This window comes from Rhynchophorus ferrugineus, unplaced genomic scaffold, assembly GCF_030347505.1.
Source record: "Rhynchophorus ferrugineus isolate W39M unplaced genomic scaffold, kcgeb_rfMv2 rfM555, whole genome shotgun sequence".
Classification (NCBI taxonomy): Eukaryota; Metazoa; Arthropoda; class Insecta; order Coleoptera; family Curculionidae; genus Rhynchophorus; species Rhynchophorus ferrugineus.
This window is the reverse complement of record NW_027473132.1, coordinates 35,488-52,648: the sequence shown is the minus strand read 5'-3', so window position 1 is coordinate 52,648 and position 17,161 is coordinate 35,488. Positions and strand designations below refer to the sequence as shown.

At 31.0% G+C, this 17,161-nt stretch overlaps 3 protein-coding genes and 1 pseudogene across 4 annotated transcripts; 2 read left to right on the top strand and 2 right to left on the bottom strand.

Annotated features, from left to right (window-relative positions):
• Positions 1 to 5,074: 5,074 nt before the first annotated feature.
• On the top strand, positions 5,075 to 5,592 carry LOC143206122 (electron transfer flavoprotein-ubiquinone oxidoreductase, mitochondrial pseudogene; annotated as a pseudogene). Its single transcript, XR_013008143.1, has 2 exons — positions 5,075 to 5,197; positions 5,253 to 5,592. The product of XR_013008143.1 is annotated as an electron transfer flavoprotein-ubiquinone oxidoreductase, mitochondrial pseudogene (transcript).
• Positions 5,593 to 6,191: 599 nt separating this feature from the next.
• LOC143206129 (non-structural maintenance of chromosomes element 3 homolog) lies at positions 6,192 to 7,267 on the bottom strand. The gene is made up of 4 exons (XM_076418998.1): positions 6,987 to 7,267; positions 6,713 to 6,929; positions 6,441 to 6,655; positions 6,192 to 6,386 (listed from the first exon to the last, which is right to left on the bottom strand). Exons 1-4 carry the CDS (start codon positions 7,218 to 7,220, stop codon positions 6,276 to 6,278), a joined length of 777 nt encoding a protein of 258 aa, XP_076275113.1. The 5' UTR covers positions 7,221 to 7,267; the 3' UTR covers positions 6,192 to 6,275.
• Positions 7,268 to 13,978: 6,711 nt separating this feature from the next.
• Positions 13,979 to 14,309, top strand: LOC143206124 (electron transfer flavoprotein-ubiquinone oxidoreductase, mitochondrial-like; the record flags this gene model as incomplete). Its single annotated transcript, XM_076418992.1, has 2 exons — positions 13,979 to 14,105; positions 14,161 to 14,309. Coding segments are annotated over 2 exons (276 nt in total), but the record flags the coding sequence as incomplete, so codon positions are not given.
• An 811-nt stretch (positions 14,310 to 15,120) lies between these two features.
• On the bottom strand, positions 15,121 to 16,168 carry LOC143206128 (non-structural maintenance of chromosomes element 3 homolog). The gene is made up of 4 exons (XM_076418996.1): positions 15,894 to 16,168; positions 15,620 to 15,836; positions 15,348 to 15,562; positions 15,121 to 15,293 (listed from the first exon to the last, which is right to left on the bottom strand). The coding sequence occupies exons 1-4, from the start codon at positions 16,125 to 16,127 to the stop codon at positions 15,183 to 15,185; spliced, it is 777 nt and encodes a 258-aa protein (XP_076275111.1). The 5' UTR covers positions 16,128 to 16,168; the 3' UTR covers positions 15,121 to 15,182.
• Between the last annotated feature and the right edge of the window lie 993 nt (positions 16,169 to 17,161).

The following is a 17,161-nucleotide window of genomic DNA, read 5'->3' as shown; positions in this document are numbered from 1 at the left end:
TATTGAAACATTTAAAATTTATACATTATAACAAAGGCGTCATAAGTGAGATTATTTTTAAAATTGTAGAATAACAATCAGCGCACCTAAAAGCAAATATACATATATATTCTCTTATTCTTCCCTTTTATATAATAAACATAAATATGGAATATTCAATGAAGTAAAAACTGTTCGTATATTAAAAACTTTTAGTTTAATTTCTTCTAGTAATTTGATATACGTAAAATATTATCATAACAATTAAAATATACAACACTACTGTCTCTGAAGGTGATTTGATCGGTGGTACGAAAATGTTTCAATACATCAAGAATCAAGATTTCAGTTCACCATCAACCATTCCTGCACATTAAAAATACATTATAAACAAAATCAGTTTTAGAGCATTACCTTACCCCACGGTATTTTGATTTTTTTCATATAAAAACCATAAATCTTCACATTAAAAGCACAAATCAAATTAAATGCACTGTTATTCTGTTATTATTAAAGAAACCGAATAATAACGTTAAAAAGCAGCAATAGAACTGACATAACACAAAATAAACCCAATATTTAATTCAAATAAAACCTAGAATAGAGCGGAAAAAACGTTTAGAGTGGGGAGTTGAGAATTAAAGTGATATATGCAACCAATCCTACAAGCTAAAGGAAATGGCGTGAATTTCAATAATAAAAAAATCATGCTAAATGTCAAATCAACAAAATCAAAATACATGCACATTTATATCGTTTATCCTGATAAAACCTACCATTAACTTGACCCCTTATTACTTGACTCATTATATCCTGACCCCGACCCTTCTACAAAACCCTGGATCATTTATCCATAATTTTTGATTCATTATAATGAAGTATTTGGTAGATAAATCATATGAGAAATAAGGGAATTTTTTAAATTTGCTCATACATTCTGCAACCATACATATCACAAATTAATAGTTATAAAAAAGTTTATTTATTTTATAAAATATTTTTTCATGATAAACGATTTAATAGCTGGCTTAGTTGCCGCAGTAGTAAAGGCGACAGGATGGTCCCCCTGTTGCGATAGTCGCGAGTTCGAATTCTGCTGGGGCATGTAAGTAAATTTGTGATGTTTGTGAATGCCCTTAGGTAAGAGTACAAAATCCGACAAGGAAAATGGTCCCAGTCACGCCAGTAACCAGGCTGGGTAAGACGGGATGTCTTCTGGGATAATTTCTAAGTTGGCCACTCGCCAGTCAGTAGGCTTAATAATAAACTAACTTTAAAAAAGACAAGAAAAAAAATTACTGTATAGTATTATAATAATTACATGCAATAACATGCAATTTATAATTTAATTTTAAACGAAGTAGTATTACTTTTATATTTGAATGTTCTGTGGATCTGTAAAAAAGAATGGAATTTTTCTATGAAATGGAATAATACCCCACAAATATTTTATTGTATTTTAATATGTTAATTGATATTTTTAAATATGTCCGCGGCCAGAAAACATATCGATAGAAAATAATTTTAAAAAATCAATATATGGGAGGAAAAAAAATACCGAAATCTTTAGTGCAATAACTACGGTATTAAAAAAAATAAACCAATATAAACCAAATCAATAGATTAGCCAAAATTATCTATATTTTTACTAATAATATCGATAGTTTTTATCAAGAATATCGAATTTTTTTTACCCCCTACAGCTCTATATTATTATGTTAAGGTTAGTTCTAGTGTGTTTCCCCGGTTATATATGTTTTCTCTTTATATTATTTGAGTATGATTTGCTTTAATTGTATACTACTATTATTTTCCTTGTTAAGCTTAAGTTATGGATTGTTATTAAATGATATAAAAATATTTTTGGCGACAGGGACTCTATTGTTGGTAAATAGCAATGTTTATAGTTAATTCACTGGTATAAAAGGATCTATATCTGGGACGCTTTTAACTTTGAAGAATAATAGATACCTCATCGTGGTATCTTTATTCGGAAACGTGGAAAAATAATCCCTCTGTGCCAGAAACAAACCGAGTTTTAGGTTTGACTAGTGAACCAGCAGAAGACAAATCCTCATTAAGTTCTAGTCACGAATTGCTGAATGTAATGATATTACATTTTCATATGAATTAATTAACGAAGAGGTATATTAATGTGAAATTATTAGATGCAATTATATATCAAAAATTTCATTGACCTCACAATACAGTTTTTACCATTGCTTTCTATTTAGGAAATGAAAATTAAGCAGTGGATGGTAAAAGCTTGAAGAATGCTCAAAGGAAAGCTGCACAGAGGGCTCTGAAAAATACAGAATATCAACATCATTCTTTGAAGATCAAAAAGAGTGAAAAGAACCTGAAGAAACACCTGTAGCTTTACTAAACAATTTAGCATTAAAGGTAGGGATGTCTGTACAATACTCTATAATTAATGATATTTTGGTATTCAATATTTATTCAATTCATATTCATATTCATATTCATAAGGTGCCTTTTAGGAACAAATAGAAGGCAAGACTGCATCACCAGACATTTCAGAGAAAAAATCTTATTTGCATAAACTGAATGACACGGTTCATTTTAATGATACTCTTCATGTTAGAAGAAATGATTCTGACACGATGGGACCTTTCAAAGTCCATTTTAACGTCAACGACGTCAAATTTTATGGAGAGGCGCAAACGATAAAAAATGCTCGTAATGAAGCTGCATTGCAAGCTCTAAATTATATTAACAAAACAAGGAGGAGTTCTCATTTGAAGCAATGGGTAGACAATTTATTATAGAAAATGATGATTAGATAACTTACCTTTATTTCAGGTATTTGCAAAGAACAAAATCAAATGATAAAATTACCCATTTTTATTGTGTATGAAGCTGCTCAAAAACGTAATTTGGAGGTTAACTTGGAGATAGTCTGGGCCAGCCCATAAGAAATCATTTACAACAAAATGCACGGTTGATGATTTAGAAGTCGCTGGATCAGGAAGATCGAAAAAGGATCGCTTCTGAAAATGTTACCTGGTTTAGTGAATATTCCTGAGATTGAAGGGTAAACACACAAACAGCAAGAAAACTCTAAAACTCCTCTCCAGCAACCAACAAAGTCCAAAAATAAAAATAGAAAAACAAAATTGTAGACTATTTTCGATATGATTGATAGAATGTTTGACAATGTGGTAGATTTTGACAACGGTCTTATTGGTAAAGTACAAGGCATGTCAGAGGTAATTTAAATTAGTTTTTATGATATCAAGTGTATTTTTATAGTCTATTTTCAGGATGATGCCAATTCCAACAAATCTTAAAATTAGGTCACCTTTTAAACTTAGAAGTACAATATACTGAGTTCCTTGAGAATGAACAACACTACGCAGTCTTATGATTGGGAACAATATAAGCTTTTGTAAGAAATTATTGATACAGAGTTTTTTAAAGCCTTTTTCCTTACATTATTATTTAGATGTGCTTGAGTGAAGGCGTAAATATCAAAAATTCTCGTGACCTAGTAGCTAAATATGGATTGAATGTGCTCTTTTAACTAGGATTACTAGATAAATTTTTCGAAAATTCCACAGATGTCAGGTAATTTTATTTGGTTTAAATTCGCTCGGCAACCCAAAAAACAAATTTCTACAATCTTGTCAAATGTCTGTTTCTAAACAATCGGTCTTGCCGTATCATTTTTATTTTCCCACAATCTTATTACAGATGAAAATACACTTATTTAATATTGTAGTAATATTTTGGACATAGAATTATTCCAAGATTGATATATAGGAGACAATCAACATAGAAGATGAGAAAAAGGATTCTGAACTGTGACTTTATGTGTTATTTAGTATTATATTTATGTTATAAGACCGATTTTCATAAAATTACATTTATAGATATAAGTTACTTTGTTGGCAAAGGTTAATAAATAAAAATTGCACTGAGCTCAGTTAATTTTGATATATTTTGTTTGAACCTCTGAGTTGGACTTTGATTTTTTGAGTAAGGTATTTCTGTTACCTTTAATTATACAATTCCCTGTTAAAATAAAAGAAAATGAGTTTGCATTTAGGGAATTCGTTGAAAATATCTAAAATTTCATTTTAATTCGGAATATTTAATTAATTTGTCGAAAACAAATTTTATAAGATATTTTAAATTTTATAGCTTAAAATGATTATATGTAATGATACAATTATTGTCTGGAGCTTTATTTTATTTATAGTATATTGTGAAGTAACCTTTGAACTCTTAAATATAACTAATCATATTTTCTAGTCCAGCAGTTGGGTTAAATAGGAATATATTCGGATCAATTTTCTAAGATAACACACTATATTTCATTCATCCAAGAGAAGAAGATCCAAGATGGAAAGGTAATTTTAATATAAAATACACTATGATTCAGCTGTTTTTTCATTAAAACATAATTTATTCTATATTATTGCTATAATAATAAATAAAAAAGGTTCTATTTTTAACAACTACCATTTAAGTAAGAAAAGAAGACATCGTTATCCCGTAGGTTAATATTGGTAATTTGAGTGACATATTAAGAAAATTGTACAATATATATTATTATGAATTAAACATTATATAACCAATTATTTTATTGATATCATTTTTATTATTTTACCTGTCTGTCTATAAGTCTGATTATAAATATGCATAGAATTTGTCCGTATTAAAACAAAAAAATTGTTTCAAAGAGACTTGGCTTTGGCTTTATTCCTGTTACAGTCTGTTAATTCTTCTTCAATAGTCTGAAAAAATATATGCCCAGCTTAAAACACTATTTTTTCTACCACTTTAAGTATCTACACTATTTAAATTTATAATATATATTCTTCACAATTTCTGTCTGACATGTCATGCTAAAATTATTACTTACCTTGAAAGGATTAATTTTTCTTAAATTACACATTCTAGATGTAAACTGATATTCTGATAGTCGGCGATGGTCCAACTGGAATAAGCGCGACTATACGAGCCAAACAACTGTTGGACGCGGAAGGGAAGAAAATCAGGGTCGGTGGAATCGAAGTCATAGCACACTTGATCGGTGGTCTATACGGAACATAGATTTTTAGGTAATCATCGTCGAGAAGGCCCTATAAATGGGACTGGAAAGAGAAGGGCGCGCCTCTGAACACTCCCCTAACGGAGGATAAGTTCGGTCTATTACCTAGCACCGGTAGGATTCCGGTACCAGCCCTGCCAGGTTGGATTCTTTATCTTAAATCGATTTATATATTGAATAAATGATATTTCGTCAGGAACTCCGATGTTTAATCACGGGAACTATATCGTCCCGCTGGGACACGTTATTCGGTGGTTGGGAGAGCAAGCTGAGGCCGTGGGCCCGGGTTATGCACCTTCCGAAGTCCTGTACAACGATGACGGGAGCGTTAAAGATATCGCGACGAATGATTCAAACATAAACCGGGTGCGCGGAGCACACCATCGGCTGGCCCTTGGATAAGAACACCTACGGAGGATCCTTTCTGTATCATTTAACGACGAGGTATCCCTGATCGCCGTCGGGTTTGGATTACATCAATCTGTACCTGAGCCCGTACAAGGAATTCCAAAAGTACTGAATATCCAAAGATCGGTAATGCGGTAATGTTCGTTTCTTCGCAGGTTCAAACACCATCCGTTCATAAAGCATCACTTCGAAGACGGCAATAGGATCTCACCAGGGCACCGGCAGTTTTCACAGTATCCCCAATCTCACTTTTCCTGGAGGATGCTTAGTAGTCTTTGCCACGGGTTTTATTACCTTGCCGAAAGTTAGTTAAAAGGATTGTACCTAATGAAAAATTAGAGCATTACACAAAAATAAGTTTTTTTTATTAATGAATTGTTTAAAAGTTCATAAAATAATCACCCAAATGTCATCAAAACACAACTGGAATCTTTTAAAGTCAACTAAAAGCGTACATATAGTGTATAACACAAATTATGTTAGGCAACACTTTAAACTCGCAAAATCCTGTCAAACGAAACTTAGGCGTCTTCGACGGACTCGAAGATTGTTATTGTCCCGCTGGTGTGTATAAGTTTGTGTCACTCGATTCTGGAGAGGGCCATCCACCGTAAGACGTGCAACATCAAGGACCCCAGCCAGAATAACTGGGTGGTCCCAGAAGGAGGTCGCGGCCCAGCTTACAACGCAATGTAAGGACCAATGAGATTTAACATTTTCCTATATCTTTTTATTTATATTGTATTAGTTAAGAAGATACAATTTTTGTATACAAATAAACTTTATATTGTAGTTCTACCAGTATCGGTGACTAGCTTGATTCATCCCTTGTTTCTTCCTTTAGCTCTTCTCTTTCTTTGAACTGATTCTCGGCCGCTCTGTAATGTTCTGGCCAGTCTTTTGGTTGCTTATTTCCATACATCTGTAAATCAATAATAACCTGACAATGTGCTTATAAGTCAACTGAAATAGTTACCTCACACACGAACTGTAAAACCTTCATCTTTGAGATTTCAATTTCAGCTCGAATCCCCCATTGGAAAGTTTGTATTTTCGTTTTCTCATCAAACTCACAGTGAAGGTAATAATTCTTTATCAAGGTTTCTCTTATATATTCTTTGACTTTACCGAAAAATGGATGCTCAACTTCTACATCAATATCCAAGGACTTCAGGAAACTATAAAGGGATTCTGAAATAATAAATCAACAATATAAAAACAATAAAGGAATGGTATCGTAGAGCTCACTGTCTGATACTGGCGCGTTTGTCATAAATATATGGGATAAAATTAATAGAGTCAGTATCTTGTGAGCAGCATTTGGTACATTTGAACCAGTTTCATAACTAGAAACACATTCTTCCTCTTCATCGGAATAATTTACAGAAGGCAACATACTAATTAAAAAATAAATTTTTTTTTTCATTTTTACATCATCATATTCAGTAAGTGTGTAACCATATACCTAAAAATGTATGCAAAACAATATCAACAACATCCATATAACAATAATAATACCAACATTTTCCAGAACCTTAATTGCTTGTTGTATAACACTATCCACGCATTGGCCCTTTTTGTGAATTACATTTTGATTTAATTCGGATCTGGTATAAAATGAATTTTCGTCAGCTTTAAGAATAATGTACCTGACTACATCATTGATTATATTTTCTGTATTTTGATCCGGTACGTCTGGATCAGTCTGTGATTTGGTTTTTTGAGACCCGCTAACTGATCTTCGCTTCTTCGACATTTTTACGACTTGAAGAACTTTAAAATCGTGTATCCGCTATCTCCATACAGCACTATCAACACAAAAATTTAAATAACTAGCCGCTAGGGATGCAGAAAAAATATCGATATTTTTTTGTCGATATATCGATATTTTTTAGATGATATAATTTCAGAAGATTAAGTACAATTAAAAAAAACTTTCAAATCGGAACTTATTTTTAAACGTTTAGTGAATTCTGGTACTTAATTTTAATGGTTTATCAAAAATACCGTTATTCCTTAAGAGTTTTAGAAAAAAATATTTTTTAGGCTAATATTTGACTATGTTTATTTTCAATTAAAAATATACATACATTTTTTTGTAAAATATCGATATATCTTATACTTATTGCAAAAAATATGGATATTTTTTCCTTCGACATATCGATATTTTTTGTGGCCAACATGCCTACTAACCACTACAAAATATGCAAAATCTAATGCACGGCTTAGCTTTTTATTTTAATTCTTAATGTCAGACGAGTATGTTCGATCCCTTTCCTATATAAATTGTAAGAGAGGAAAGGACGGATATAATTGCTTGGAGCAATTAATTTAATATTTGCTTATATTTTACAACCTTAGTATACGCGAGACGGAGATGTACGTATTCCTTCACGTACTAACTTTAAAAAAGAAAAAGAAAAACATTACTGAATACTATTAATATATCTATAATACTTAATTACATTTTAAAGGAAGTGGAGTTACTTTTATATTTGAATGTTCTGAGATGAATTGCTATTTTTAAACAATATACTAAATAAATATAAACAATACAATACAACTTAAACTAAACATGTATTACTATGTGATATATAACATGTATTACAATAACCATGAATTAAAAATGATCGCACAATAACTACTAGAGCTTTTTAAAATAAAATTAATGCTTTATTTATTATCGGACAGAAATATTTTCTAACAAAAACCGAGGGTGTTAGATACACACCAAAAAGTCAATCAAAAGAAATATTACCTATTACTTATTTGTCATTCACAATTTTAATTTTTTACCCTATTACATTAACAATCTTGAAAAATATCGTTCCAAAGTGTTGCTATATTAATATACAATATATTTTTATTTAGAAGCAAACTACCAAAAAAATCATAAAACTAAATATATTATATATAAATCTAGGAAACCATAAATTCGGTATACATTTTTGTCAAGGTCGCGCCTAGGACGACAGAGTAAGAACGTTAAAAAGCAGTCGAATGAAACTAGTAGAACCGAAAATAGTAACTAAAAGTACACGACTCAAAAACAGTCGATAGTAAAAAGTAATACAATCAGTCGAACCGAAACTAGCGACTGATTAGCCATAGTTCCCAACGCTAATTATGTTCTAATAAAAAAGTGCATTTCCTTACTGCCCCAACTAAAATTGAATTAGTGTTGGTAACTATCGAATAAAAACAGTCGATTCGACCACTATTTTTTAAGTTAATCATGTTTCTCCCATAATAAAGTTAAGTGAGTAATTTAAAAATGATGTTACTAACATTTGTCTTAAAAATATCTTCAATATATGCCCGAAAATATATTTGATTTATAATAATCATTGAAGTAATTTACGTCTGCATATTAAAGTATACGCAAAATATATCATGAGCTAACACTTACTAACCATTTTCAAATTCCATTTAATAAAACCTAAGTATTGAAACATTTAAAATTTATACATTATAACAAAGGCGTCATAAGTGAGATTATTTTTAAAATTGTAGAATAACAATCAGCGCACCTAAAAGCAAATATACATATATATTCTTATTCTTCCCTTTTATATAATAAACATAAATATGGAATATTCAATGAAGTAAAAACTGTTCGTATATTAAAAACTTTTAGTTTAATTTCTTCTAGTAATTTGATATACGTAAAATATTATCATAACAATTAAAATATACAACACTACTGTCTCTGAAGGTGATTTGATCGGTGGTACGAAAATGTTTCAATACATCAAGAATCAAGATTTCAGTTCACCATCAACCATTCCTGCACATTAAAAATACATTATAAACAAAATCAGTTTTAGAGCATTACCTTACCCCACGGTATTTTGATTTTTTTCATATAAAAACCATAAATCTTCACATTAAAAGCACAAATCAAATTAAATGCACTGTTATTCTGTTATTATTAAAGAAACCGAATAATAACGTTAAAAAGCAGCAATAGAACTGACATAACACAAAATAAACCCAATATTTAATTCAAATAAAACCTAGAATAGAGCGGAAAAAACGTTTAGAGTGGGGAGTTGAGAATTAAAGTGATATATGCAACCAATCCTACAAGCTAAAGGAAATGGCGTGAATTTCAATAATAAAAAAATCATGCTAAATGTCAAATCAACAAAATCAAAATACATGCACATTTATATCGTTTATCCTGATAAAACCTACCATTAACTTGACCCCTTATTACTTGACTCATTATATCCTGACCCCGACCCTTCTACAAAACCCTGGATCATTTATCCATAATTTTTGATTCATTATAATGAAGTATTTGGTAGATAAATCATATGAGAAATAAGGGAATTTTTTAAATTTGCTCATACATTCTGCAACCATACATATCACAAATTAATAGTTATAAAAAAGTTTATTTATTTTATAAAATATTTTTTCATGATAAACGATTTAATAGCTGGCTTAGTTGCCGCAGTAGTAAAGGCGACAGGATGGTCCCCCTGTTGCGATAGTCGCGAGTTCGAATTCTGCTGGGGCATGTAAGTAAATTTGTGATGTTTGTGAATGCCCTTAGGTAAGAGTACAAAATCCGACAAGGAAAATGATCCCAGTCACGCCAGTAACCAGGCTGGGTAAGACGGGATGTCTTCTGGGATAATTTCTAAGTTGGCCACTCGCCAGTCAGTAGGCTTAATAATAAACTAACTTTAAAAAAGACAAGAAAAAAAAATTACTGTACAGTATTATAATAATTACATGCAATAACATGCAATTTATAATTTAATTTTAAACGAAGTAGTATTACTTTTATATTTGAATGTTCTGTGGATCTGTAAAAAAGAATGGAATTTTTCTATGAAATGGAATAATACCCCACAAATATTTTATTGTATTTTAATATGTTAATTGATATTTTTAAATATGTCCGCGGCCAGAAAACATATCGATAGAAAATAATTTTAAAAAATCAATATATGGGAGGAAAAAAAATACCGAAATCTTTAGTGCAATAACTACGGTATTAAAAAAAATAAACCAATATAAACCAAATCAATAGATTAGCCAAAATTATCTATATTTTTACTAATAATATCGATAGTTTTTATCAAGAATATCGAAATTTTTTTTACCTCCTACAGCTCTATATTATTATGTTAAGGTTAGTTTTAGTGTGTTTCCCCGGTTATATATGTTTTCTCTTTATATTATTTGAGTATGATTTGCTTTAATTGTATACTACTATTATTTTCCTTGTTAAGCTTAAGTTATGGATTGTTATTAAATGATATAAAAATATTTTTGGCGACAGGGACTCTATTGTTGGTAAATAGCAATGTTTATAGTTAATTCACTGGTATAAAAGGATCTATATCTGGGACGCTTTTAACTTTGAAGAATAATAGATACCTCATCGTGGTATCTTTATTCGGAAACGTGGAAAAATAATCCCTCTGTGCCAGAAACAAACCGAGTTTTAGGTTTGACTAGTGAACCAGCAGAAGACAAATCCTCATTAAGTTCTAGTCACGAATTGCTGAATGTAATGATATTACATTTTCATATGAATTAATTAACGAAGAGGTATATTAATGTGAAATTATTAGATGCAATTATATATCAAAAATTTCATTGACCTCTGCACAATACAGTTTTTACCATCGCTTTCTATTTAGGAAATGAAAATTAAGCAATGGATGGTAAAAGCTTGAAGAATGCTCAAAGGAAAGCTACACAGAGGGCTCTGAAAAATACAGAATATCAACATCATTCTTTGAAGATCAAAAAGAGTGAAAAGAACCTGAAGAAACACCTGTAGCTTTACTAAACAATTTAGCATTAAAGGTAGGGATGTCTGTACAATACTCTATAATTAATGATATTTTGGTATTCAATATTGTTTAGTTAAATATAGACATATAAATAAGGTGCCTTTTAGGAACAAATAGAAGGCAAAACTGCATCACCAGACATTTCAGAGAAAAAATCTTATTTGCATAATCTGAATGACACGGTTCATTTTAATGATACTCTTCATGTTAGAAGAAATGATTCTGACACGAAGGGACCTTTCAAAGTCCATTTTAACGTCAACGACGTCAAATTTTATGGAGAGGCGCAAACGATAAAAAATGCTCGTAATGAAGCTGCATTGCAAGCTCTAAATTATATTAACAAAACAAGGAGGAGTTCTCATTTGAAGCAATGAGTAGACAATTTATTATAGAAAATGATGATTAGATAACTTACCTTTATTTCAGGTAATTGCAAAGAACAAAATCAAATGATAAAATTACCCATTTTTATTGTGTATGAAGCTGCTCAAAAACGTAATTTGGAGGTTAACTTGGAGATAGTCTGGGCCAGCCCATAAGAAATCATTTACAACAAAATGCACGGTTGATGATTTAGAAGTCGCTGGATCAGGAAGATCGAAAAAGGATCGCTTCTGAAAATGTTACCTGGTTTAGTGAATATTCCTGAGATTGAAGGGTAAACACACAAACAGCAAGAAAACTCTAAAACTCCTCTCCAGCAACCAACAAAGTCCAAAAATAAAAATAGGAAAACAAAATTGTAGACTATTTTCGATATGATTGATAGAATGTTTGACAATGTGGTAGATTTTGACAACGGTCTTATTGGTAAAGTACAAGGCATGTCAGAGGTAATTTAAATTAGTTTTTATGATATCAAGTGTATTTTTATAGTCTATTTTCAGGATGATGCCAATTCCAACAAATCTTAAAATTAGGTCACCTTTTAAACTTAGAAGTACAATATACTGAGTTCCTTGAGAATGAACAACACTACGCAGTCTTATGATTGGGAACAATATAAGCTTTTGTAAGAAATTATTGATACAGAGTTTTTTAAAGCCTTTTTCCTTACATTATTATTTAGATGTGCTTGGGTGAAGGCGTAAATATCAAAAATTCTCGTGACCTAGTAGCTAAATATGGATTGAATGTGCTCTATTAACTAGGATTACTAGATAAATTTTTCGAAAATTCCACAGATGTCAGGTAATTTTATTTGGTTTAAATTCGCTCGGCAACCCAAAAAACAAATTTCTACAATCTTGTCAAATGTCTGTTTCTAAACAATCGGTCTTGCCGTATCATTTTTATTTTCCCACAATCTTATTACAGATGAAAATACACTTATTTAATATTGTAGTAATATTTTGGACATAGAATTATTCCAAGATTGATATATAGGAGACAATCAACATAGAAGATGAGAAAAAGGATTCTGAACTGTGACTTTATGTGTTATTTAGTATTATATTTATGTTATAAGACCGATTTTCATAAAATTACATTTATAGATATAAGTTACTTTGTTGGCAAAGGTTAATAAATAAAAATTGCACTGAGCTCAGTTTATTTTGATATATTTTGTTTGAACCTCTGAGTTGGACTTTGATTTTTTGAGTAAGGTATTTCTGTTACCTTTAATTATACAATTCCCTGTTAAAATAAAAGAAAATGAGTTTGCATTTAGGGAATTCGTTGAAAATATCTAAAATTTCATTTTAATTCGGAATATTTAATTAATTTGTCGAAAATAAATTTTATAAGATATTTTAAATTTTATAGCTTAAAATGATTATATGTAATGATACAATTATTGTCTGGAGCTTTATTTTATTTATAGTATATTGTGAAGTAACCTTTGAACTCTTAAATATAACTAATCATATTTTCTAGTCCAGCAGTTGGTTTAAATAGGAATATATTCGGATCAATTTTCTAAGATAACACACTATATTTCATTCATCCAAGAGAAGAAGATCCAAGATGGAAAGGTAATTTTAATATAAAATGCACTATGATTCAGCTGTTTTTTCATTAAAACATAATTTATTCTATATTATTGCTATAATAATAAATAAAAAAGTTTCTATTTTTAACAACTACCATTTAAGTAAGAAAAGAAGACATCGTTATCCCGTAGATTAATATTGATAATTTGAGTGACATATTAAGAAAATTGTACAATATATATTATTATGAATGAAACATTATATAACCAATTATTTTATTGATATCATTTTTATTATTTTACCTGTCTGTCTATAAGTCTGATTATAAATATGCATAGAATTTGTCCGTATTAAAACAAAAAAATTGTTTCAAAGAGACTTGGCTTTGGCTTTATTCCTGTTACAGTCTGTTAATTCTTCTTCAATAGTCTGAAAAAATATATGCCCAGCTTAAAACACTATTTTTTTCTACCACTTTAAGTATCTACACTATTTAAATTTATAATATATATTCTTCACAATTTCTGTCTGACATGTCATGCTAAAATTATTACTTACCTTGAAAGGATTAATTTTTCTTAAATTACACATTCTAGATGTAAACTGATATTCTGATAGTCGGCGATGGTCCAACTGGAATAAGCGCGACTATACGAGCCAAACAACTGTTGGACGCGGAAGGGAAGAAAATCAGGGTCGGTGGAATCGAAGTCATAGCACACTTGATCGGTGGTCTATACGGAACATAGATTTTTAGGTAATCATCGTCGAGAAGGCCCTATAAATGGGACTGGAAAGAGAAGGGCGCGCCTCTGAACACTCCCCTAACGGAGGATAAGTTCGGTCTATTACCTAGCACCGGTAGGATTCCGGTACCAGCCCTGCCAGGTTGGATTCTTTATCTTAAATCGATTTATATATTGAATAAATGATATTTCGTCAGGAACTCCGATGTTTAATCACGGGAACTATATCGTCCCGCTGGGACACGTTATTCAGTGGTTGGGAGAGCAAGCTGAGGCCGTGGGCCCGGGTTATGCACCTTCCGAAGTCCTGTACAACGATGAAGGGAGCGTTAAAGATATCGCGACGAATGATTCAAACATAAACCGGGTGCGCGGAGCACACCATCGGCTGGCCCTTGGATAAGAACACCTACGGAGGATCCTTTCTGTATCATTTAACGACGAGGTATCCCTGATCGCCGTCGGGTTTGGATTACATCAATCTGTACCTGAGCCCGTACAAGGAATTCCAAAAGTACTGAATATCCAAAGATCGGTAATGCGGTAATGTTCGTTTCTTCGCAGGTTCAAACACCATCCGTTCATAAAGCATCACTTCGAAGACGGCAATAGGATCTCACCAGGGCACCGGCAGTTTTCACAGTATCCCCAATCTCACTTTTCCTGGAGGATGCTTAGTAGTCTTTGCCACGGGTTTTATTACCTTGCCGAAAGTTAGTTAAAAGGATTGTACCTAATGAAAAATTAGAGCATTACACAAAAATAAGTTTTTTTTATTAATGAATTGTTTAAAAGTTCATAAAATAATCACCCAATGTCATCAAAACACAACTGGAATCTTTTAAAGTCAACTAAAAGCGTACATATAGTGTATAACACAAATTATGTTATGCAACACTTTAAACTCGCAAAATCCTGTCAAACGAAACTTAGGCGTCTTCGACGGACTCGAAGATTGTTATTGTCCCGCTGGTGTGTATGAGTTTGTGTCACTCGATTCTGGAGAGGGCCATCCACCGTAAGACGTGCAACATCAAGGACCCCAGCCAGAATAACTGGGTGGTCCCAGAAGGAGGTCGCGGCCCAGCTTACAACGCAATGTAAGGACCAATGAGATTTAACATTTTCCTATATCTTTTTATTTATATTGTATTAGTTAAGAAGATACAATTTTTGTATACAAATAAACTTTATATTGTAGTTCTACCAGTATCGGTGACTAGCTTGATTCATCCCTTGTTTCTTCCTTTAGCTCTTCTCTTTCTTTGAACTGATTCTCGGCCGCTCTGTAATGTTCTGGCCAGTCTTTTGGTTGCTTATTTCCATACATCTGTAAATCAATAATAACCTGACAATGTGCTTATAAGTCAACTGAAATTGTTACCTCACACACGAACTGTAAAACCTTCATCTTTGAGATTTCAATTTCAGCTCGAATCCCCCATTGGAAAGTTTGTATTTTCGTTTTCTCATCAAACTCACAGTGAAGGTAATAATTCTTTATCAAGGTTTCTCTTATATATTCTTTGACTTTACCGAAAAATGGATGCTCAACTTCTACATCAATATCCAAGGACTTCAGGAAACTATAAAGGGATTCTGAAATAATAAATCAACAATATAAAAACAATAAAGGAATGGTATCGTAGAGCTCACTGTCTGATACTGGCGCGTTTGTCATAAATATATGGGATAAAATTAATAGAGTCAGTATCTTGTGAGCAGCATTTGGTACATTTGAACCAGTTTCATAACTAGAAACACATTCTTCCTCTTCATCGGAATAATTTACAGAAGGCAACATAATAATTAAAAAATAAATTTTTTTTTTCATTTTTACATCATCATATTCAGTAAGTGTGTAACCATATATCTAAAAATGTATGCAAAACAATATCAACAACATCCATATAACAATAATAATACCAACATTTTCCAGAACCTTAATTGCTTGTTGTATAACACTATCCACGCATTGGCCCTTTTTGTGAATTACATTTTGATTTAATTCGGATCTGGTATAAAATGAATTTTCGTCAGCTTTAAGAATAATGTACCTGACTACATCATTGATTATATTTTCTGTATTTTGATCCGGTACGTCTGGATCAGTCTGTGATTTGGTTTTTTGAGACCCGCTAACTGATCTTCGCTTCTTCGACATTTTTACGACTTGAAGAACTTTAAAATCGTGTATCAGCTATCTCCATACAGCACTATCAACACAAAAATTTAAATAACTAGCCGCTAGGGATGCAGAAAAAATATCGATATTTTTTTGTCGATATATCGAAATTTTTTAGATGATATAATTTCAGAAGATTAAGTACAATTAAAAAAAACTTTCAAATCGGAACTTACTTTTAAACTTTAGTGAATTCTGGTACTTAATTTTAATTGTTTATCAAAAATACCGTTATTCCTTAAGAGTTTTAGAAAAAAATATTTTTTAGGCTAATATTTGACTATGTTTATTTTCAATTAAAAATATACATACATTTTTTTGTAAAATATCGATATATCTTATACTTATTGCAAAAAATATGGATATTTTTTCCTTCGACATATCGATATTTTTTGTGGCCAACATGCCTACTAACCACTACAAAATATGCAAAATCTAATGCACGGCTTGGCTTTTTATTTTAATTCTTAATGTCAGACGAGTATGTTCGATCCCTTTCCTATATAAATTGTAAGAGAGGAAAGGACGGATATAATTGCTTGGAGCAATTAATTTAATATTTGCTTATATTTTACAACCTTAGTATACGCGAGACGGAGATGTACGTATTCCTTCACGTACTAACTTTAAAAAAGAAAAAGAAAAACATTACTGAATACTATTAATATATCTATAATACTTACATTTTAAAGGAAGTGGAGTTACTTTTATATTTGAATGTTCTGAGATGAATTGCTATTTTTAAACAATATACTAAATAAATATAAACAATACAATACAACTTAAACTAAACATGTATTACTATGTGATATATAACATGTATTACAATAACCATGAATTAAAAATGATCGCACAATAACTACTAGAGCTTTTTAAAATAAAATTAATGCTTTATTTATTATCGGACAGAAATATTTTCTAACAAAAACCGAGGGTGTTAGATACACACCAAAAAGTCAATCAAAAGAAATATTACCTATTACTTATTTGTCATTCACAATTTTAATTTTTTA

What these genes read in the sequence shown, in the direction of transcription:
- LOC143206129 (XM_076418998.1), bottom strand. Translation starts at nt 7,220, where the DNA reads ATGTCGAAGAAGCGAAGATCAGTTAGCGGGTCTCAAAAAACCAAATCA. An exon ending in CAATTAAGGTTCTGGAAAAT is followed by an intron (nt 6,930 to 6,986) that starts GTTGGTATTATT and finishes ATACATTTTTAG; the next exon opens with GTATATGGTTACACACTTAC. An exon ending in TTTTACAGTTCGTGTGTGAG is followed by an intron (nt 6,387 to 6,440) that starts GTAACTATTTCA and finishes ATTGATTTACAG; the next exon opens with ATGTATGGAAATAAGCAACC.
- LOC143206128 (XM_076418996.1), bottom strand. Translation starts at nt 16,127, where the DNA reads ATGTCGAAGAAGCGAAGATCAGTTAGCGGGTCTCAAAAAACCAAATCA. An exon ending in CAATTAAGGTTCTGGAAAAT is followed by an intron (nt 15,837 to 15,893) that starts GTTGGTATTATT and finishes ATACATTTTTAG; the next exon opens with ATATATGGTTACACACTTAC. An exon ending in AAACGCGCCAGTATCAGACA is followed by an intron (nt 15,563 to 15,619) that starts GTGAGCTCTACG and finishes TTATTATTTCAG; the next exon opens with AATCCCTTTATAGTTTCCTG.